The following is a 24,596-nucleotide window of genomic DNA, read 5'->3' on the forward strand; positions in this document are numbered from 1 at the left end:
ACGGATTAAATAAAAAGCCTCAGAACATTTCTCATTAAAGCTGGGAAGGGAATTTAATAACTTCAAATTAAGTGCATCTGAAGGCAGACGCTGGAGACATGGCGAAGGTGGGGGGCTGGCTGCCGGGTTGGGGGCGGGGGTTCGAAGGGAAAGGGGGGGGGGGTGCGTGGTACAGCTGCTTTTAGTGGCCCACAGCTCGACTGGATGCTATTATTTTGATTCTGTGTAGCCGTGTAGTGTGGATTTAGGTCCCGGTGGCGGTGGCGGAGCCTCCAGCTTTAGCATTAATTACAGCGGTGTGTTTGGTTTGGGCTCTGCTGATTAGCCTGAATCACAGGCAGTGCTTACGGTTCGAGGAATTTCTCAGAAAGCTGATCAGTTTGCACTTTCTGCTAAGAGACCACAGGGGAAAGACGGTAGAGCTGCTGTAGGGCCGCTCCTGACTGTCCGTTCATAGGTTTTTTTAGTTTTCCCATGTAGGAACATACAACTCAAATATTTATTAATATATTTTTAATTATTTTAGAATTTTTGTTCCATTTTTCCCCCAATTTAGATCGCAAACTACCCCAAACTACCCAAAACGTATTCAACATATTCTCTCCCCTCCCCCATCACATGCAACACCCCCGACACCAGTCATGCCCCCTCTGACACATGCCCCTCCCAGCCAGCCACACCTCTTTTTCGAACCGCAAATGATGCGAAATCACCAGGAGGGAAGCGCTGTATACCCGGCTCTGACGCACCAGCGACGCACTATGTGATGTGGGGCGATAGCGCCATCTACCCACCCTAGAGAGGGGTTCCGGCTGCCGATGGCTAGCTGCGTGAACGGGATTCGAACCAGCGACCATGTGGGGCAATGTGGGGCGATAGGAAATTTGGAGAATTTCCCCACTGCGGGACTAATAAAGGATTGTCTTATCTTATCTGCTCACAGTGACAGTGTCTTAGTCCGCTGGACCACCCTAGACCACCCTAGACTCACCCTAGACACCCATACACTCTCTAAGTGTATGGCATATTTTTTCAGCCGTTTTATTAAACAGAGCTGAGTTAGCTGAATTTGCAGACTATGAACGGCAGATAATTTAGTAGATTTATATCTGTGTTCATTTATTATATTATATAAAGTAATATTTTAGTCAATCCTGATGCCTTAAGTCTCTCCCACATGGTGAGGAATACGGTTTATTAATTCAGCAATGGTATCGGACCGGTATCGGGTATCGACAGATATGTAAATGTATGTATCGGTATCGGAACTGAAAATGCCGGATCGGTGCATCCCTACTTTCCTGTACACATTCCAGTGTATCTCATAGTGGTTGTTGTTGTGTGTGTGTAGAGTGTTTTAGGTGTTAGCCAGTCATGCTAGCTGGCTAGGAAAGAAGAAAGGCACAGTGGACTTTATGAGGAGGGCAGTTAATATATTAATATATATCGAGTAGCCACTCCCACCCCGTGCAAATCGGTAGTGATATATCGTCCTGTAGTGATATTACGTTACTCCACCTCCCCATGTACTGCTAATCCCGTCTGGATAAGGCCTTAGATGGCATCCGTCTGGTGTCTTAAGGGAGAAAATAGCTGCCATAGTTCTGTGAGATGTGAGAATTTGCGTGATTTGTGTTCTGACGGTGTGTATCGGTGTGTGTTTTCAGGTGGGCTGCGTGGAGCTACAATAGTGGACTCTCTGGATACGCTGTACATCATGGGCCTGACAGAGGATTATAAGGAAGCTAAAGAGTGGGTGCAGAACAACCTGGACCTGAACTCGGTAAGAACAACTCATCGTGCCGTTGAACAACCCTGTATAGACACTGTACGGAAATATGCGCAGTACAAAAGTTTGTGGACACCCCTTTTAAGTAGTGAATTCAGCTGCTTTCATTGACACTGGCGTTCAGGTGCACACACAGCTTGTGAAAGCACAGCCAGTAGAGCGCATGCTGGGGCTGTGGAGCTCCATTCAATACTTTTGGTTCGATTCAACCTCACTGACACTCTTGTGTGGCTGAATACAATACGATCCTCCTCACAGCAATGTTCCAAAACTGTGGTGGAAGGCAGAATAGCCGATTCTATTGATTATTACTTTTCTATGGAGATTCTAAGAAGCTGTGAGTGTGCATCTGAATGGAAAGTAGCTCAGTGCGCTAACTGGAGGGGATGTCCAGATACTTTTGCACGTGTAGTGTGGGGAACAGTAATAACATTTCCTAAAGGCGACTTTGTGTGATTGTGCTGCTTAAGTGGCTCCACACCTCCAGGCAGTTGCTAGAGTGTTGCTGTGTGGTTGCTATGGTATCCCAGGTGGTTGCTATACAGTAGTATCCCAGGTGATTGCTATGATGTTGTTAAGTGGCTTCAAAGTAATTGCTATTGTGTTGCCAAGTGGTTTTTAGGTGGTTGATATAGTGTTGCTAGGTGGTCGTTATGATGTCCCATATGGTTGATGTGATGTTTCTAAGTATTACTTGGTGGTTGGTTGGTATGGTATTGCTGCGTTGTTGTTATGGTATTGCTTGGTGGTTGCTATAGTATCCCAGGTGATTGCTATGGTGTTGTTAAGCGGCTTCAAAGTGATTGCTATGGTGTTGTTAAGTGGCTTCAAAGTGATTGATATAGTGTTGTCAAGTGGTTTCTAGGTGGTTGCTATAGTGTTGCTAGGTGGTCATTATGATATCCCAGGTGGTTGCTATGATGTTGGTAAGTGGTTACTACATGGTTGCTACAGCATCCCATGTGGTTGCTGTGAGGTGCCTAAGTATTACTTGGTGGTTTATATGGTATTGCTGCATTGTTGTTATGGTATTGCTTGGTGGTTGCTATGGTGTTGCCCCAGGTGGTTGATTTTGTGTTGCTAAATAGTACATAGCTCAGTGCGTTAGTGTTGCAATGTGACTGCTATAGTATTTCAGGTGGTTTGTATGGTGTTGCTCGGTAGTTGCTACGGTATTGTTAAATGGTTGTTATGACATTCCATGTGATTGTTATAGTATTACTAAGTGATTGCAATGTTATGGTATTGTTAGGTGGTTGCTGGGGTATCCCAGTGTTGCAAGGTGATTGCAATAGTATTTCAGGTGGTTGCTATGGTGTTTGCTAGATTTTTGCTAAATAGTTTCTGCTATGGTATTGGAACGGCGTCGATATCTTACACTGCCAAATAAATACAGAATAATAATAATCAGATAACAGCGTCTGATTCGCAGTACCTGCCTCTTTTTCCCTGCCTCTTTTTTTACCTTCCTCTTTTTTCCCTTCCTCTTTTTTCCCCTGCCTCTTTTTTCCCTGCCTCTTTTTTCCCTGCCTCTTTTTTTACCTTCCTCTTTTTTCCCTTCCTCTTTTTTTACCTGCCGCTTTTTTACCTGCCTCTTTTTTCCCTTCCTCTTTTTTCCCTGCCTCTTTTTTCCCTTCCTCTTTTTTCCCTTCCTCTTTTTTCCCTGCCACTTTTTTTACCTGCCTCTTTTTCCCTGTCTCTTTTTTTACCTTCCTCTTTTTTCCCTTCCTCATTTTTTCCCTGCCTCTTTTTTTCCCTGCCTCTTTTTTCCCTGCCTCTTTTTTTACCTTCCTCTTTTTTCCCTTCCTCTTTTTTTCCCTGCCTCTTTTTTTACTTGCCTCTTTTTCCCTGTCTCTTTTTTTCCCTTCCTCTTTTTTCCCTTCCTCTTTTTTTCCCTGCCTCTTTTTTTCCCTGCCTCTTTTTTCCCTGCCTCTTTTTTTCCCTTCCTCTTTTTTTACCTGCCGCTTTTTTACCTGCCTCTTTTTTCCATTCCTCTTTTTTCCCTGCCTCTTTTTTACCTTCCTCTTTTTTCCCTTCCTCTTTTTTCCCTGCCACTTTTTTTACCTGCCTCTTTTTTACCTGTCTCTTTTTTCCCTTTCTCTTTTTTTACCTGCCTCTTTTTTTACCTGCCTCTTTTTCCCTGTCTCTTTTTTTACCTTCCTCTTTTTTCCCTTCCTCTTTTTTTCCCTGCCTCTTTTTTCCCTGCCTCTTTTTTACCTTCCTCTTTTTTCCCTTCCTCTTTTTTCCCTGCCACTTTTTTTACCTGCCTCTTTTTTACCTGTCTCTTTTTTCCCTTCCTCTTTTTTTCCCTGCCACTTTTTTTACCTGCCTCTTTTTTACCTGTCTCTTTTTTTTCCCTTCCTCTTTTTTTACGTGCCTCTTTTTTTACCTGCCTCTTTTTTCCCTGCCTCTTTTTTCCCTGCCTCTTTTTTTTTCTCTGCCTCTGTGCCGAGTGAAGTGATTAGCGCCATGCTGGAGAAGGCTCCAGGTTAGCCAGCTTAATAGGTATCCAAATCAACAGATAATGAAACGAAGCCCCCGGTTCAGATAAGCAGCGCAGAGGCTCTGCCAGGCTTATCAGCTCTGACCTCTCCGACTCTAAAGGCCCGTCCCTCTCCAGGGCTCTCCACGTTCCACTAGAATAAATTGTTTCCTTCGGCGAGTGTTTGGTCAGGGGAACCGGGGGGCCGCATTGGCCCAAATCAAACACTCGCGCCTCGCTGAAAGGCCATCTGCTGTGGCTGCCTCAACCAGCCTGCCTCAGCCTTTCTCTGGACCCTTCAGGAAGCTCTGTGTGGCGTCCTGGACTTAATGAATGAAGGGGAGAAAGAGAGAGAGATAGAGAGAGAGAGACTGACAGAGAATCAGGGAGGGCTCAGCCTCTGTTACTGCAGCACAGTGGGGTGAACGGTGGTCCAATGGCAAGTTCAAGAGTTCAACTTTATGCAAATTAGGAGCCAAACAATGTGGCAATGACCAACGACTGTAGAAAACATGGACGCTGTGGTTCTGCTGCCCATTCTTTCTGAAATGAAGCCAAAACTGGCCACTGTGTTGTCACATATGAGACAGACAGGGCCAGAGGCGGAGCCAGCCTCCCCTGGTAGACTTGACTTGTCTCAGACCGCCTTCACTGAGCTTTCAGCGCAGAAGCGGCGCAGATTTTGCCCCTGGATTCCCAGTTTCCCACATCTGGATCCAGATCGACCGCCATCTCTCCTGCTTCCGTGCACAAAACTGCTTCGTTAGCACCTACGCCGTTACCACAGCAACCCATGCGGATAGGCCTGTGATGTGCGGACACGCAAATCCGATCCTGTCTGATCAATTGCGAATAACAGTGCGACCAGTCATCTGACCAGATCTGACTTGTGTAACTGATCAGCAGTCCGGGGTGTACCATTTCAGGGTATTATTAGTATTATTAGTGAACTGGCAGTGCTTAAATGCCAGTAAATACTGGAGACATTGGGGTGTGCTGGACATATCTGGACGTATCTGGACATATCCTGGACCTAAGCTAGTCTCCAGTCTCTCTCTGGGCTCTCCGTCGGTTTAGCTCTCTCACACACTTTGTAGAGTAATTAGGTGAATGTGGCAGGCGTGTGATGTAGGTCCTGCAGCATCAGCAGAGCCTTCTCTCTCCCTCTCGCTCACGCTCTCTCGCTCACTCTCTCGCTCTCTCTCTCGCTCACTCTCTCGCTCTCTCGCTCTCTCTGGTATTGATTGGAAAAGCTGCAGATTTCGTGGTGGAGCAGAAGGAGGAGAGGAGGCATAAACTCCAGCTCTCGGCCTCCTCCTCATCACCGCCTGTCATAAAGACGCACGGCTCAGGATCTACCCGACTGCGCGCACTTTGTCAAAGGCGACGCCACTCCATCCATCTCTCCCTGCGTCTCCTCCTCTCGCTCGTCCTACGCATCAGTCTCTCGCGGCGCTCCTTCGATCAGCCGCGTCCCCGGGGGGGTCTTGTCCGACCTTACGCTGGCAGCAGTCTGTCCACTGACGGACAGTTAGTCAGAGTCCCGACTGTGGACTCTCCGGACTCCGGTGAGCTCTGGAGATGCTTGCTAATGTAGCTCAGGCTAAGGCAGTGATGGTGTGAAGGTGTTCCTTAATGAGGAATCAGACAGATTTACACAGTTTCTCTCTTTTACTATATGGACAAAAGTATTGGGACACCTGCTCCTTTGTTTTTCGTGTGAAATCAAAGATGTTAAAAAGAGCTTATTCTTTATCCAGAGAAGAGAAGAAACAGCTTTCTACTAGATTTTGGAGGAGCACTGCTGTGAGGATGTTGGATGATGATGATCACCACCCTACCCCACCTCATCATCCCCAACTCCCCCCAACTCATCCCAAAAGTACTGGATGGAGCACCAACCATCCATCATTCCAAAGGACCCAGTTCCTCCACAGCTTCTTAACGCTGAGGGGCTTTATACCCCTCTACTAGCCCACACCTGGCATTATTAGGCAGCTTGGTGTCAATAGCTTCATCATGTTTATCTGCTCCAGAGAGTCCTAATGTATTGGCAGTTCAGAAATGGGTACAATTATAATGAGCAGAAGCTGGGAAAGGAAGTTGGAGCTGATTTAGAAGGTTAAAAAAAAAATAAACGACGACACCCTCCCCCCAAAAAACACTGATTAGCATTCACATCAGCGGCGGCGTGCCTGTAACACCAGACCTAATCAAGCTCCTAATTGGCTCGTTACGTTTTTCTCGCACACTTCAGCTTATGAATATGTAGCGAAAGCCTGGGGGGGGGTGGGGGTGGGGTTGGGGTGGACACGTGCAGTATCTGCAGTATCAGATGGCCGAGGGCGGATGAGCGGGTGAGCCGGACGCCCGGCCCTGACCTCTGATCGCGTGGCGGCTGAACCCAGCGCACTTAATTACAGCTGGATCGTTAATACATCAGTGTATCAGGCTTTAATTGGCGGATGGATGAGTTATCGGTGTGGAGTGGCGCGCTTCAGCAGACCCACGTGGATCGGGCCGAGCCTTGAGCATTAGTCACGATGGCCCTTCACCGATCATGTCATATGTCCATTAAATAAGACCCGGTGTCATGTGGAACCCACCTTCTTCTCATTCGGCCTTTATTTTTGACCAGGCTGGTAGATCAGCATGACCAACAAGACCAAGCTGGTCGACCAGCATGACCAGCAAAACCGAACAGCATGACCGAGCTGGCTGACCAACACGACCAGACTGGTAGATCAGCATGACCAGCAAGACCAAGCTGGTCGACTAACATGACCAGCATGACCAAGTTGGCTGACCAAGATGACCAAGCTGGCTGACCAGCATAACCCGCAAGATCAAGCTGGCTGACCAGCATGACCAGCAAGACCAAACTGGCTGACCAGCATGACCAGCAAGACCAAACTGGCTGTCCAAGATGACCAAGCTGGTAGATCATCATGACCAGCAAGACCAAACTGGCTGTCCAAGATGACCAAGCTGGTAGATCAGCATGACCAGCAAGACCAAGCTGGCTGACCAACCTGACAAGGCTGGTAAATCAGCATAACCAGCAAGACCAAGCTGGTAGATCAGCATGACCAGCCTGACCGAGCTGGCTGACCAACCTAACAAGGCTGGTAAATCAGCATAACCAGCAAGACCAAGCTAGCTGACCAGCATGACCAGCAAGACCAAGCTGTTCGACCAACATGACCAAGTATGACCAGAATTAAATGCCATACAACCTGCCGGTCAAGAACTGGGTACCTCTAGAGGGAATGACCTTTACCTCGACCATCAGATACCAGCGACCAGATGGATTTCTCACTCCGTCGCTGACCAGTAAGCTGAGAGAGTGTTCTCACAGGGTTTGTCGTGGCGCATTTTGGTGCGCTTGGACTTTTGGCACTGACTCCCACCTCCTCACCCTGTATGCTAAGCCCCTCTCCGGCTAGTTGGCGAGTGAGCTAGCCCCACGTGTCAGGAGTGTTTGCGGTGAGAGTGAATTTATGCAGGGGAGTGACTTCTCTCTGCTTTTCTTCTGGAGTAAAAAGCAAACAGAGGACGCTCCCACCGGCTCTGTTGGTGCTGCAGGGCAGCGGAATCAGAATAAGCTGATTAGTTCCGTTCACCAGCTAAAGCGGCGCGGCGGCAATCAGCCGGTGTGGAGGGTAATTGTGGAGAATTGAACACACACAAAAGGGCATTTTCTTATTACTGTGGCTGATTAGATTGCCCTATTCTCGCTTATAGAATCTCTGCCACACACACTCACACTCACACACACACACACACATATGCCTTATTTCCTTCCCAAACGCACACTACCGCCGCACCCGCTCCACCGGCTCAGCCGAGTGTGTGTGTGTGTGTGTTTTCAGCGATGGTGTTGTCAGATGACAGTGTTGATTAGTGTTTCGGGGGCACGGGGGGCAGCCCCTCGGCCTCTGTTCCTCACCTCCAGCTCGTTACTTTGATTGACACTTTGGCTAAGGTGTGTTAGCACCTTTTGCTACACACGTGATGGAGTTAGCGAGCCTCATGTGCGCCACAGTGTGTGTTGCTGCACGTTTAAAGGTATAGATGGTAGATGGGATTGTAGCGGCCGAGGCATGCCTGGTGTCTGAAGTGTGCACCTTCAGGTCTCCTGGAGCTACAAGGCTACAGTGTAGCTAACAAGAACTGGAGGCTTAGCAATTAGCATGCTAATTAGCATGCAATCCTGAATTGGTTGGTTACGCTGGAGGACCAGATTGGTTATACTGGTTGATCAGCTTGGTCATGCTGGTTATACTGGTTGACCATATTGGTCGTGTTGGTCATACTGGTTGTCATGTTGGTCATGGTAGTAAACCAATTTTGGTCTTTGCGGTTATACTGGTTGACCATTTTGGTCATTCTGGTTATACTGGTTGACCATTTTGGTTGTGTTGGTTATACTGGTGTATCAACTTGGTTATGTTGGGTATTCTGGTTGTCATGTTGGGTATTCTGGTTGTCATGTTGGTCATGGTAGTTGACCAATTTTGGTCATGCTTGTTATGCTGGTTGACCATTTTGGTCATGCTGGTTATACTGGTTGACCATTTTGGTCATGTTGGTTATACTGGTGTACCAACTTGGTTATGTTGAGTATTCTGGTTGTCATGTTGGTCATGGTAGTTGACCAATTTTGGTCATGCTTGTTATGCTGGTTGACCATTTTGGTCATGCTGGTTATGCTGGTTGATCAGCTTGGTCGTGTTGGTTATACTGGTGTACCAACTTGGTTATGTTGAGTATTCTAGTTGTCATGTTGGTCATGGTAGTTGACCAATCTTGGTCATGCTTGTTATGCTGGTTGACCATTTTGGTCATGCTGGTTATGCTGGTTGATCAGCTTGGTCGTGTTGGTTAAACTGGTGTACCAGCTTGGTTATGTTGGGTATTCTGGTTGTCATGTTGGTCATGGTAGTTGACCAATTTTGGTCATTGCCGTTATACTGGTTGACCATTTTGGTCATGCTGGTTATACTGGTTGACCATTTTGGTCGTGTTGGTTATACTGGTGTACCGACTTGGTTATGTTGAGTATTCTGGTTGTCATGTTGGTCATGGTAGTTGACCAATTTTGGTCATGCTTGTTATGCTGGTTGACCATTTTGGTCATGCTGGTTATACTGGTTGACAATTTTGGTCATGTTGGTCATAGTGGTGTACCAACTTGGTTATGTTGGGTATTCTGGTTGCCATGTTGGTCATGGTAGTTGACCAATTTTGGTCATTGCGGTTATACTGGTTGACCATTTTGGTCATGCTTGTTATGCTGGTTGATCAGCTTGGTCGTGTTGGTCATACTGGTGAACCAGCTTGGTTATGTTAGTTATGCTGTTCGTCATGTCAGTCATGGTGGTTGACCAATTTTGGTCATTCTGGTTGTACTGGTGTATCAGCTTGGTTATTCTAGTCGTCATGTTGGTCATGCTGGTTATGCTGGTTGATCAGCTTGGATATGTTGCCAGCTGGATATACTGGTGGACCAGATTGGTTATTCTGGTCGTCATGTTGGTCATGGTGGTGGACCAATTTTGGTCATTCTGGTTATACTGGAGGACCAGATTGGTCATTCTGGTTATGCTGGTTGTCATGTTGGTCATTGGTAGTTGACCAATTTTGGTCATTCTGGTTATACTTGTGTATCACCTTGGTTATGTTGGTTATGCTGGTCATCATGTTGGTCATGGTGGTTGACTATTTTGTTCATGTTGGTTATACTGGTGGACCAGATTGGTTATGCTGGTCATCATGTTGGCCATGCTGGGTATGCTGGTTAATCAGCTTGGTCATGTTGGTCATCTTGGTGGTCAACCAATTTGGTCATGCTGGTCATGCTGGTTACACCTGTGGTCCAGCTTGGTCATGCTGGTGTTCACTGTTGGCCAGCTTGGTCATGTTGGTTATGCTGGTGGCTCAGCTTAGTCATGGCTGGACCAGCTTGAACATGCTGGTTATACTGGTGGCCCAGTTAAACCATCAAACTCAACGCACCCAAGAACCAAACAAACAGCTTAATCAGCTTAAGCTGGCCGGTCAGCAGGGCTTGACCTTCAAATATGAATAGAGATGCTTTAATTACACTGGGCAGATGGATGTTGTCCATTTTTATCCACGACTGTCCAGGATGCCATCATGTGTCGTTCCAGAGACAGCATTGGTCACTCCCTCACTGCAGTCCTACCACAGCCTCTCAGGGCTGGACCTGCGAGATTGTTTGCTTTCCAGAAATTTCCACGAACAGAGCTGGGCTTTTTCACCATCTCAGCTGCATGCAGCTCTCATCTCCTCTCAAGGAGTGTGTCATTCAGCGGAGGAGAGAGAGGCCTGTTCTCAGACAGCTTTGATGTGCCGAGACAGTGTGTGTGTGTGTGTGTGTGTGTGTGTGTGTGTTTTAGTGCATTATTAGGACAACCATGTCCATCATTTGTAGTGAATCAGGAGAAAAGGAGCCAGTAAAAGCACCATGCTATTAGAAGCACTGTGAATACATAACACAAAAGAGGAGATCATTATTACTCACACACACACACACACACACACACACATCATCATCACGTCCTGACAAGGTATAAAAACACACCTGAGTGAGTGTGTGTGTTTTTGTGAAGGATAAGTGGTCTCTTCTTCTTCGGGTGGTCCTCAAGTCCATATTGGGTCCAGCAAAACTAATGGAAGTCCATTAAAGAAAGTCCTACTGTCTGTTTTTCATCATCATGTCCACACTACTTCTCTCTCTCTCTCTCTCCCTCTCTCTCTCTCTCTCTATATATATATATATATATGTATGTATCTCTCTGTCTCTGTTTTTTATCATGTCCACACTACCTCTCTCTCTCTATGTCTATCTCACTCTCTATATATATGGACAGGGAGAGAGAGAAATATAGATATATATAGATATATCTGTATATATATATATATATATATATATATATATATACAGTCATGCCCGAAAGTATTCATACCCCTGGCAAAGTTTGACTTAAATTTACTTTTATTTAACCAGAAGTTATATTTTTGCCTGGAAACGACACAGGCATCTCCCAGGAGATAACACGATGATGTACAAGAGGCATCATTGTGGGAAAAAATATTTCTCAGCTTTTATACACATTTGAACAAAAAGTGGCATGTCCAAAATTATTCATACCCTTTGAAAACTGTCACAGTATATGGGAAAATCCAAAGTTCTATACCATTCCAAATAGTCCAAGCTGTTTTAAAGCATCCTAATTACCCTGATTCATTGGGAACAGCTGTTTTAATCAACTCAACAGGAGAAAAACAGCAGCTCTCTGCAGTTGGTTTGTGGACAGTCATGGCTAAGACAAAGGAGCTCACTAAGGACCTGCGGCTGTGCATTGTGGCCGCTCACAAGTCAGGAAAGGGCTATAAAGCCATATCAAAATGTTTTCAAGTTCCAGTGGCTACAGTGCAAAGTATTATTAAAAAATACAAGAAGTTCCGCACTGTGGAAAATCTCAGAAGATGTGGTCGGAAGCCAAAAGTGACACCTGTGCTGGCCAGGAGAATAGTGAGAGAGGTGAAGAAAAATCCAAGGATCACCACCAAGGCCATCCTGGTGAATCTGGACTCTGCTGGTGGCGACATCTCAAGGCAGACAGTTCAACGGACACTGCACACTGCTGGGTTCCACGGACGCAGGCCAAGGAGGACACCACTTCTTCAGAAAAGGCACACAAAAGCCCGCTTGACCTTTGCAAATGCTCATCTGGACAAAGAAGAAGACTTCTGGTGTTCTGTTTTATGGTCAGATGAAACAAAAATTGAATTGTTTGGCCACAATGATGTGTGCACCATTTGGCGTAAAAAAGGAGAAGCCTTCAACCCTAAGAACACCATCCCCACTGTCAAACATGGTGGTGGGAACCTAATGTTTTGGGGGTGTTTTTCAGCCAATGGACCAGGGAACTTGATCGCAGTAAATGGCACCATGAAAAAAGAGCAATACATCAAGATTCTCAACAACAACATCAGGCAGTCTGCAGAGAAACTTGGCCTTGGGAACCGGTGGACATTTCAGCACGACAACGACCCAAAACACACAGCCAAAGTGGTGAAGAAATGGTTAGCAGACAAAAACATTAATGTTTTGCAGTGGCCCAGCCAGAGTCCTGACTTGAATCCAATTGAGAATCTGTGGAGGGAGCTAAAGATCAGAGTGATGGCAAGGAGACCCTCGAACCTCAAAGAGTTGGAGCTCATCACTAAAGATGAATGGGCAAAAATACCAGTGGAGACATGCAAAAAGCTGGTCAGCAATTACAGGAAGCGTTTGATTGCTGTAATAGCCAATAAAGGCTTTTCTATTAATTATTGAGAAGGGTATGAATAATTTTGGACATGCCACTTTTTGTTCAAATGTGTATAAAAGCTGAGAAATATTTTTTCCCACAATGATGCCTCTTGTACATCATCGTGTTATCTCCTGGGAGATGCCTGTGTCATTTCCAGGCAAAAATATAATTTCTGGTTAAATAAAAGTAAATTTAAGTCAAACTTTGACAGGGGTATGAATACTTTCGGGCATGACTGTATATATATGTCCCTCTCTCTCTGTCTTTCATCATCATGTCCACACTACCTCTCCCTCTCTCTCTCTCTCTCTCTCTCTCTCTCTATGTCTATCGCACTCTCACTCTCTCTGTCTATATATATATATATATATAAAATCTTGATATATACATATATCCTTTCATTTATCTAGAACCGACAGTCGGGCAAGTTACAGTGTGTTCTACCCAGTGTGGTATAGCTCCCCCCTGAGGTAGTCGGTACAGCCTGTAGTCTGTAAACATTAGCCTTTTTAGGTGTGTCCCCCCCCCCCCACCCACCCACACACATACACCCCTACATCTGTCCAACAACAGGGACACTCTGTCCTCGTCTGATCCACCATGATTTCTTCAGTTGAAACTAGATGGGAAAAGGCCATAATATCAGAAACACTTGTCTGAACACTTTCCTGAATCTGTAGACTCCGCCCATCCCACTGCATCCTAATGCACGATAGTACGTGACTCCCATCTGGGTCAGGATACTCGTCTCTGCCTCTCGCGTGAGACCCATGTGAGGTAAAGGTGGGCTATACTGATGGGGCCCATTTGTACGAACCCACCTAGCCCATGTTCATTTTGGCCCTGGGAGAAGGCCTACGCCCTGATCTCCACCTCAGGCTTCCACCCACCTTGTGCTTTCACTTACTGGCCACTTTATTAGAAACACCTACCTTGTGCTTCCACTCATTTGGCCACTTTATTAGAAACACCTGCCTTGTGCTTCCACTCGCTGGCCACTTTATTAGAAACACCTGCCTTGTGCTTCCACTCATTTGGCCACTTTATTAGAAACACCTACCTTGTGCTTCCACTCACTGGCCACTTTATTAGAAACACCTGCCTTGTGCTTCCACTCATTTGGCCACTTTATTAGAAACACCTGCCTTGTGCTTTCACTCACTGGCCACTTTATTAGAAACACCTGCCTTGTGCTTCCACTCGCTGGCCACTTTATTAGAAACACCTGCCTTGTGCTTCCACTCTCTGGCCACTTTGAACTCCACCTCCTCCTTTCCCACTCCTGATATATGGCCCCCTCTCCCCTTCACGTCTGTGAGGAACTACTTCACACCCACCTTCTCCACCACCCCACCTCCTCCCTTCTTCTTCCAGGACTCCAGTCTCATGTAACGGAGGGCTTTTGTCTTCATGCTCCGACTACAAAGCTGCCCTGCCAAACTCCCTCCCGAATCCTCAGCCCGGCTCATCTCGGCTCTTCCAGGGCGTGGTCCAGCGCTAGCTAAATCGCACTTGTGCACAGCCCTAATCAGCTCGGCGATGTTTAATAAATCAGTCAGAGGAATCTGAAATGCTCTCTGATCAGAGCTGCTAAGCTAAACGTTCTGCTCAAAGTGAACTTGCCCTAAAACGGGCTCTTCGGCTGATTTGCCAGCGCGGATAATTGGCGTGTTTGAGAGGTTCTCTTGGACCAGACTGGAGCGAATCTTCATCAGCGGAGGAATCCCAGCGGCTTTCCTCGTGCAGACGCTGCCACTTCATCTCTCGGCCTACACAGGAGGAGGCAGCTGCTCATTTCACCAAGCAGCAGTGTGTGTGTGTGTGTGTGTGTGTGTGTGTGTTCCTTGTCCTTTCTTGTGTCCGCTGGAACCTTTTTTGTTGAGGTTCTGTTAGATCTGCTGCTCAGATAACCCACTTAACCTGACACAAGGTTAATCTCAGCAGAGTCGGGCTGTTTATGGTCTCTCGTTCTTATTTCTCAGATTTATCTGGTTTTTTTTCGCTGAATTAATTATTCATGCTTTGATCGGTTGCTCTTCTGGCCTGGAATGATTTCTTTTAATAGTGTGAATAAATGATTGATGAGCCGAGTTTGAAAAAGAAATGGCATTATAAGAACTCAGAATGATCAGACCTTTGATAATTTGTCTCACATAATCGGCTTCTCGCTCACTGGCCACTTTATTAGAAACACCTACATACTGCTTCCACTTGCTGGCCACTTTATTAGAAACACCTGCCGTATGCTTCCACTTATTGGCCACTTTATTAGAAACACCTGCCTTGTGCTTCCACTCATTTGGCCACTTTATTAGAAACACCTACCTTGTGCTTCCACTCGCTGGCCACTTTATTAGAAACACCTACCTTGTGCTTCCACTCACTGGCCACTTTATTAGAAACACCTGCCCTGTGCTTCCACTCACTGGCCACTTTATTAGAAACCCCTACCTTGTGCTTCCACTCACTGGCCACTTTATTAGAAACCCCTACCTTGTGCTTCCACTCACTGGCCACTTTATTAGAAACCCCTACCTTGTGCTTTTACTCATTGGCCACTTTATTAGAAACACCTGTCTTGTGTGTCCACTCATTGGCTGCTGGACTAATAGCAGAAAAGGCTGGAAGATGAAGTGATTCTGAGAATTGAGGGAAAGTTCACACTGTTTACTTTCTTGTGTGTGTTTGTGTGTTTGTTGCAGATCTGATTAGTTCTGGAGAGAAGTGTGTGTGTGTGTGTGTGTAATGAGGCGATGCAGCTGCTCTGTCTGTGTGTGTGTGTGTGTGTGTGTGTGTGTTGGCAGGCTAAAAGAGAGAGAGCGAGATGGAGGGGACAGTTGGTTGTAATTGAACATAATCGCTCTGGTGGGCATGTCTGTAATTATGCACCTTGTCTCTTAAATTGATGGTAAGTGCTCGCGTTTGCTGGGCTCATGGCGGCAGGTAAAGCGCCGAGACTCGCGTCTCTTTTACTGGGAGTTTGTATCATTTCCTTCTGTCGACCCGTCTGAGCTCCGCCCACAATCCGGGTGCACGTTTGTGAGAACCGGAATTCAGGTGTGATGACTTTGATGGGCTGTGCAGGTGTCCCAGCTCAGCAGCCACCGGAGAGTCAGAGAGGTCAGAAAGATGTTAGACTCTAATGTCAGACAGACGTTGAATTTGAGTTGAAAGTTGAAATCAGTTTGACATCTAAAACCCAACGTTGTGCAGATGTTGAATTTTAGTTGATAGTGTAAATCAGGTTGACATCTAAAACCCTCTAAAACCCAACGTTGTGCAGATGTTGAATTTTAGTTGATAGTGTAAATCAGGTTGACATCTAAAACCCTCTAAAACCCAACATTGTGCAGATGATGAATTTGAGTTAAAGGGTGGAACATGGTTGACATCTAAAACCCTCTAGAACCCAACATTGTACAAACGTTGAATTTTAGTTAAAAGTGGAAATCTGTTTGACATCTAAAACCCTTTAAAACACAATGTTGTGCAGACATTGAATTTGAGTTGAAAATAGAAATCAGGTTGACATAAAAAAAAACAACGTTGTGTAGACGTTGAATTTTACTTGAAAGTGTAAATCAGGTTGACATCTAAAACCCTTTAAAACCCAACATTGCACAAACGTTGAATTTTAGTTAAAAGTGTAAATCGGGTTGACATCTAAAACCCAACATTGTACAGACATTAAATTTTGATTGAAAGTGTAAATCGGGTTGACATCTAAAACCCTTACAAACCCAACGTTGTGCAGACGTTGAGTTTTAAATAAAAGTGGAAATCAGGTTGACCTCTAAAACTCTCTAAAACTCAACGTTGTGCAGACATTGAATTTTAGACGTTTATTTTTTTTATAAATAAAAAACACATTCACACCAAAACCCATACATTGTGCAGATGTTGAATCTTAATTTATTAAAAAAAGAAATAAAAAGGGTTCGAGGACTGTTACCAGTCAAAGAAGACCTTTCAGTGCTGCACACAGTAGAAGCGTAGCGGGGTGTTGGTGGTGTTTTCGGAATCACTCCTCATTAATTTAGATAAACCACAGCCTATAAGAGGCTCCGGCGGATTTCTACATTATTACATTCCTCTCCTCAAACTTTCATATTTGCTCATTAAAAAGGTCTAATCTAGGAAGCCGTGCTTAGGGTTTAATATCTCCAGGAATCTGTTTTCCAGCCACATGAAATTTGGCAGAGTTAAAGACAAAAAAAAATGCTCAGCCATAACCATAGGAGGCTAATTGTGTTCTTATGGGGTCTTCAACATGGGACACATGCCAATTTTCCAAGCTTGAGTCGTTTCCGAAGCTTATCGACCCCACTTTATTAGCCCCAGTTTGTGACTTTCTGACTTTGTGGGCCGGTTAGAGCTCCGGGCTGTTGATGACAGGGTTGTGGGTGTGAAACCCGGCCTAGGCAAGCTGCCACTGTTGGGCTCTTGAACAAGGCACTGCTGCAATGGCTGCCCACCACTCCGGGCCTGTGTGCTCATAGTCACTGTGTGTTGGTGTGTATGTGTGTATTTAAATGCACAGATGGGTTAAAGATGGAGGCAAAAATCCATCTGTGTCCAGCACCTAATGGTTGTCTTGTCTTGTATAAAAAAATAAATAAATAAATAAATAAATAAATAAATAATGGCAGTAAGATGTGCCTGGATGGGGCATGGAAAATGACGGCAGCTGCATGAAATTTGGCTCACAGGTAACCACAGAACGTCTTTATGGGAAGGCTGTACTCACTGTCTTACAATTTATATTGCACTATCAGCCATAACATTAAAACCACCTGCCTTATATTGTGTAGGTCCCCCTCAAGCAGCCAAAACTCCACTAGACATCTGAAGGTGTCTTGTGTCATATCTCTGATTACCCAGTTTACCCAGTTCACCCATTTCATGGACATGAATGTTGTGGTCATACTAGATTTCCAGTGAAAGTTCCACTCCTCCACACCTCAATCCTGGGGGCTTTATACCCCTCTAGCCCACACGTAGTGTTAGGAGTGATGCCTATAGGTTCTTGATGTTTATAAGCTCCAGAGAGTCCTATTCTATTGGCAGTACTTCTCTATAGGGACCAGAGAAACTGTGTGTGTCTGTGTGTGTGTGTGTGTGTGTGTATGCATTTGCTCATTTATTTCTGTAATAGTGTGCCCCTCAATGTAGCTGATTGCATTCATTAAAAGGGTGTCCACAAACTTTTGAAAAAATATTGTGTAGCCTGCTGGAAAGGAAACAGCCTAAATCCTTTGTGCTGAGTTTAGCCTCGGCTTTCACATAAATGTCAGTGTTTTCTCCAAATGATATCTTTTCAGATAAAAGAGCTGCTCTGTCAGATTTTGATAGGAATCTAGTTCCACTGTGCGATGGAATATGCTATCATTCTTAGCAGGACATGAAGAAAGAGCTAGGATGGCTGAGACTGCTCTCAGCTAGCTTCATATTAAACATCCTCAGTTGTCAGTGGACATACTGCCCTTGAGCTGTGCAGGCAATCACTCCGTTGCTCACCCAGCCTTTATATGAAAGCTAGCCAACCTTTTAGCATGCTAACTGAACAGCGTTTGGTACATGAATAGGGCTGAACCTGAAGCCATTGAGGGCTTGAAAACGCAGCAGACTATGAAGGTGACGATGAAGCCACCATGCTAATTAAGTGGTCAAGGTGGTTGAAAAGCTGGTCATCCAGGAGAAAATGTATCCTATGCTCATGAGCTAGCTTGTTAACCAGCTCTTGACCAGCATGAATAGTGTATGCTACATTTGATTTTGATCATGCTTAGTGATGCTGGTCATGCTGGTCAAACAAGGTCATGCTGGTCAACCAGCTTGGACATGTTAGTCATGCTGGTCAACCAGTGTGATTGTACTGGTCATGGTCACCCAGTGTGGTCTTGAAGATCAACTTGGTCATACCAGTCATGCTGGTAGACGAGCTGGTCAACCAGTGTGATTGTGCTGGTCATGGTCTCCCAGTGTTGTCTTGAAGATCAACTTGGGCATGCTGGCCAATCAGCTTGGTCATACCAGTCATGCTGGTAGACGAGCTCAGTCTTGCTGGTCAACCAGTGTGATTGTGCTGGTCATGGTCAACCAGTGTGGTCTTGCCAGTCATCTTGGGCATGCTGGACAACCAGCTAGGGCATGCTAGTCATGCTGGTAGACAAGCTTTGTCTTGCTGGTCAACCAGTGTGATTGTACTGGTCATGGTCACCCAGTGTGCTCTTGAAGATCAACTTGGTCATACCAGTCATGCTGGTAGACGAGCTGGTCAACCAGTGTGATTGTGCTGGTCATGGTCTCCCAGTGTTGTCTTGAAGATACCAGTCATGCTGGTAGACGAGCTCAGTCTTGCTGGTCAACCAGTGTGATTGTGCTGGTCATGGTTGCCCAGTGTGGTCATGCTGGTAATCCAGCTTGGGCATGCTAGTCATGCTGGTTGACCAAAGTGGTCTTGCTGGTCAACCAGTGTGATTGTGCTGGTCATGGTCACCCAGTGTGGTCTTGCCAGTCATCTTGGGCATGCTGGACAACCAGCTTGGTCATACCAGTCATGCTGGTAGAAGAGCTTAGTCTTGCTGGTTAACCAGTGTGATTGTGCTGGTCATGGTCACCCAGTGTGGTCTTGCCAGTCAGCTCGGTCATATTAGTCATGCTGATCAACCAGCATGGGCTTGCTGGTCAACCAGTGTTATGCTGATTGACGAGCTTGGTCATGCTGGTCTACTAGTGTGGTCATACTGGTCAACCAATGTGATTGTGCTGATCATGCTGGTGAACCATCTTGGTCATGCTAGTCGTGCTGGTTGACCAGTGTAGTCTTGTTGGTCAATCAGTGTGGTTGTGCTGGTTGTGCTGAGTGACCAGCCTGGTCACGATGGTTGACAAGCTTGGTCTTGTTGGTCGACTAGTGTGGTGGTGCTGGTTGTGCTGGTGAATCATCTTGGTCACCAGCTTGACCAGCTTGGTCATACTGCGGATTCCAGTTCACCAGCTTGGTCCAGAACTTTGAAGCTGAAATACTATGCCATAACATTAGTACCACCCTAATACTGTGTATATCCCCCCCTGTGCTGTCGCTACAGATCTGGCCATTCGAGGCATGGCCTCCAGAGGACCTCTGAAGGTGTCCTGTGGTATCTGGCACCACCTTGTAGTCCTGTACGTTGTGAGGTGGGCCTCCATGACTCTGCCGCCAGTTCATCGGTTGTGTCCTTCCTGGGCTCACTGTTTACTTGCTGCCTAATATATCCTCCCCTCGACAGATGATGCCTCTGTCGATGAAGATAATCACTACTAATGTTATGGCTGATCGGTTCGTGCTGGGATCTCAGTAAGGCTAAATTCAGCCCAGCATTTCCAGCCTTGCTCCGAACACTGGAGCAGGCCTGTGGTTTGCCTGCTACCCTCGTTAGTAATCTTGTTAACTCATGAGTACACAGCACAGATGCCAGCAGCAGGCCTCTCTTCCAAAACCAAACTGGGCATTGCATTATCGACATCTGTGCCATGTTTCACTGAACGATCACCAACAGACAAGCCAGAAAAACATCACTCCGCCACGCGCAGCTTGTAGTGTGTTCGGCCTTGCTAGTTTTATTCATTACCTCGCCTTGTTGCTCTTTTATCCCCAACCTCTAAACGGCGGCGTGCCTCCACACCTCGCTCTTGTATGATGTTGTCACAGGAGTAAAAGCTAGCACAATTAAAATGCTAATTCGGGGTCATTAGCATTGACAATGCGCACCTTAGCTGTTATCACATGCTCTGCCTCCCTAACCTTATCTAAAGCGCAGGGCTTCAGTCTCCTGCAAATACACACCTGCCACGAGCCCAGGGCTAAACGCACGGCAAGACCGAACCTTTGAAGGGCTTTTTCTGAGGAGAACTTACACAAACGCAGACTGTCGTTCGACTGACGTACATGTTTAGGACAGCTATATGACAGTGTATAACGGTTTATTCCAATAAGCCTCAGTACATTGCAATACTTTTGCTGTATTTGTCATTTAATCTCAGTAAAGGCAGGCAGATGGCTACTTAGCACCTACATAAGTCCTTCAGATGGCTACATAGCACCTACATAAGCCCTTCAAATGCCTGGGTGGCACTTACATAAGCCCTATAAATGACTACGTAGCACCTACATAAGTCCTTCAAATGGCTACATAGCACCCACAAAAGCCCTTTAAATGAAAATGACTACCTAGCACCTACATAAGCCCTTCAAATGCCTGGGTGGCACTTACCCTAATAGGCACTAAGCCCTATAAATGACTACGTAGCACCTACATAAGTCCTTCAAATGGCTACGTATCACCGACATAAACCCTTCAAATTACTACGTAGCACCTAAATAAATGGCTATGTAGCACGCCACAAAAGCCCTTTAAATGAAAATGACTACCTAGCACCTACATAAGCCCTTCAAATGCCTGGGTGGCACTTACCCTAATAGGCACTAAGCCCTATAAATGACTACGTAGCACCTACATAAGTCCTTCAAATGGCTACGTATCACCGACATAAACCCTTCAAATTACTACGTAGCACCTAAATAAATGGCTATGTAGCACGCCACAAAAGCCCTTTAAATGAAAATGACTACCTAGCACCTACATAAGTCATCCAAATGGCTGTGTATCACCTACATAAGCCCTTCAAATGACTATGTATCACCTACATAAGCCTTTCAAATGACAACCTAGCACCTCCACAAATGGCTACATAGCACCTACATAAGCCCTTCAAATGATTGTTTGATATACATAAGCCCTTCAAATGACTATGTATCACCCACATAAGGCTTTTAAATGACTACATAGCACCTCCATAAATGGCTATGTAGCACCTACATAAGCCCTTCAAATGGCTACATAGCACCTACATAAATGGCTATGTAGCACCCACAAAAGCCCTTTAAATGAAAAAGACTACCTAGCACCTACATAATCCCTTCAAATGCCTGCGTATCACCGACATAAACCCTTCAAATGACTACGTAGCACCTACAAAAATGGCTATGTAGCACGCCACAAAAGCCCTTTAAATAAAAATGACTACCTAGCACCTACCTAAGTCCTTCAAATGGCTACGTAGCAACTACCTAAGCTCTTCAAATAACTACATATAAGCTACATAAGCCCTTCAAGTGGCTATGTAGCACCTAAATAAGCCCTTTAAATGACTACGTAGCACCCATATAAATGACTACGTAGCACCTACATAAGCCCTTCAAATGACTACGTAGCACCTACATAAGCCCTTCAAATGACTATGTTTGATATACATAATAACACCCTCAACTCACAACATTGTGTAAATGGGGTCTGTAGCCTAATGCTTAGGGTATTACTGAATGCGGATAGTGTGTGTGTTTGTGTGTGTGTGTGTGTGTAGTGCTTCTTGCTGGGTGCTGTGTGATGGAGCTGCTGCATTTAGGGCTGACAGCCTTGTGTAGTGTTGTAATTAGGAGCACTGCTGGAGAAATGAAGGCAGAGAAAAACACTGAGCTCTCCTCAGACACTGTTTCTTACTTCCTGTTCACACTCGTATTCATCCACACTCTTACTTCACTTCAATTTACCCAAGCCTGGTCAACTGCAGCCCCTTCAACGTCAGCTAACAACATCTTAGCCCTCCCCAGTCATTCAGCCTACAGCAGTGTAGCCCTGCCCATTCATTTTACAGCAGTTTAGACCCACCTATACAGACTACAGCAGTTTAGCCCCACCCAATTCAGATTACAGAGTTTTAACCCTACCAATTTAGCCCCATCCAATGAGTAGCCACACCCACTCAGCCTACAGCATCTTAGCCCCACCCATTCAGTCTATAGCAGTTTAGCCTCGCCTATTCAGCCTACAGCATTGTAGCCCTGGTCATTCATTTTACAGCAGTTTAGCACCACCTATATAGACTACAGCAGTTTAGCCCCACCCAATTCAGATTATAGTGTTTTAATCCTACCAATTTAGCCCCATCCAATGAGTAGCCACACCCATTTAGCCTACAGCAGTTTAGCCCCACCCACTGATTTTACAGCAGTATAGACACACCCATTCATTTTACAGCAGTTTAGCCCCACCCAATTCAGATTATAGTGTTTTAACCCTACCAATTTAGCCCCATCCAATGAGTAGCCACACCCATTAATTTTACAGCAGTTTAGCCCCTCCCATTTAGCCTACAGCAATTTAGCCCCACCCACTTATCTTACAGCAGTATAGACACACCCATTCATTTTACAGCAGTTTAGCCCCACCTTTACAAAATACAGCAGTTTAGCCTCACCCATTCAGCCTACAGCAGTTTAGCCCCACCCAATTCAGATTACAGAGTTTTAACCCTACCAGTTTAGCCCCATCCAACGAGTAGCCACAGCCATTCAGCCTATATAGCACCACCTATATAGACTACAGCAGTTTAGCCACACCCATTCAGCCTACAGCAGTGTAGCCCTGGTCATTCATTTTACAGCAGTTTAGCCCCACATATATAGACTACAGCAGTTTAGCCCCACCCAATTCAGCCTACAGCAGTTTAGCCCTGGTCATTCATTTTACAGCAGTTTAGCCCCACATATACAGACTACAGCAGTGTAGCCCCACCCAATTCAGATTACAGTGTTTTAATCCCACCAATTTAGCCCCAACCAACGAGTAGCCACACCCATTCAGACTACAGCAGTATAGCCCTGCTTGTCCAGCCTACAACAGTTTAGCCCCACTCTTTCAGCCTACAGCAGTTTAGCCCCACCTATATAGACTACAGCGGTTTAGCCCCACCCAATTCAGATTACAGTGTTTTAATCCCACCAATTTAGCCCCAACCAACGAGTAGCCACACCCATTCAGACTACAGCAGTATAGCCCTGCTTGTCCAGCCTACAACAGTTTAGCCCCACCCTTTCAGCCTACAGCAGTTTAGCCCCACCTATATAGACTACAGCAGTTTAGCCCCACCCAATTCAGATTACAGAGTTTTAACCCTACCAATTTAGCCCCATCCAACAAGTAGCCACACCCATTCAGACTACAGCAGTATAGCCCTGCTTGTCCAGCCTACAACAGTTTAGCCCCACCCTTTCAGCCTACAGCAGTTTAGCCCCACCTATATAGACCACAGCGGTTTAGCCCCACCCAATTCAGATTACAGTGTTTTAACCCTACCAGTTTAGCCCCATCCAACGAGTAGCTCCACCCATTCAGCCTATAGCAGTTTAGCCCCACCCATTCATCCTACAGCAGTTTAGCCCCACCCATTCAGCCTACAGCAGTTTAGCCCCGCCCATTCCACAGACTTGAAGATTTCGGTTTGCTCAGGCATTTCAGGCTGGAGTTCCTTTGAATGAGGTACTGTGCAGGGCATCCAGTCAGAGCAGAGGTCATTTACATATTTCAGTCGTAAAGGTTTAGGAACAGAAGCAGTGTTTAATTCTGAGGGATGGAGAGAGGTCGGAAATGGCTGTGTGGAAAAGAATAATGGCTGTTTTCTCTAGATAAACTCACACAGTCATCACCAGTGGATTCAGGGAGCAGAAATGGCGTGTAAGGAGAAGTCAAACACAGGCGCCTCCAGCGTTTAGCTCTTGAGTTGTTATCCATGTACAGCTTACAGGCTTCTGTCCTCCATCTCAATACAAACACGTTCTGAGAGAAGACAAACTCCTGCTCCTCCAGACAAAGACAGTGTGATGGATGATGGAGCGGAGCCCCTTCTGCAGCCCCCCGTGATATAATTCCCTTATCATCTGCTCCCGGGATGCTGGCTTCCTCCTCCAAGTGGCTGGGAGTCAATAAGCACCATCTCGTCTCAACCCTTGGCAAACTGGAGTGATGGCAATTACAGTGACATATTGCGTCTCCTCGGGGACTCTCGAGGCAATTAACTCATCTCGTCTTAAATGTGCTCTCTACTGTATATCACACGCCTTCCGCACGAGCCGGGCTCTGGCTCTGAGAAATGGGCCAGG

The 24,596-nt window shown here is 45.9% G+C and overlaps 1 protein-coding gene across 2 annotated transcripts in view; it reads left to right on the top strand.

The window, feature by feature from the left end:
• Positions 1-24,596, top strand: part of LOC140568588 (mannosyl-oligosaccharide 1,2-alpha-mannosidase IA) — a 287,633-nt gene that overhangs the window by 170,922 nt on the left and 92,115 nt on the right. For both annotated transcript variants that reach the window (XM_072692473.1, XM_072692472.1), the window contains exon 3: positions 1,668-1,783. In XM_072692473.1, coding sequence (XP_072548574.1) covers positions 1,668-1,783 — 116 coding nt within the window. The remainder of the gene's footprint in view (positions 1-1,667; positions 1,784-24,596) is intronic.

The sequence above is a fragment of the Salminus brasiliensis genome, chromosome 1 (genome assembly GCF_030463535.1).
Source record: "Salminus brasiliensis chromosome 1, fSalBra1.hap2, whole genome shotgun sequence".
In the NCBI taxonomy this organism is placed as follows: domain Eukaryota; kingdom Metazoa; phylum Chordata; class Actinopteri; order Characiformes; family Bryconidae; genus Salminus; species Salminus brasiliensis.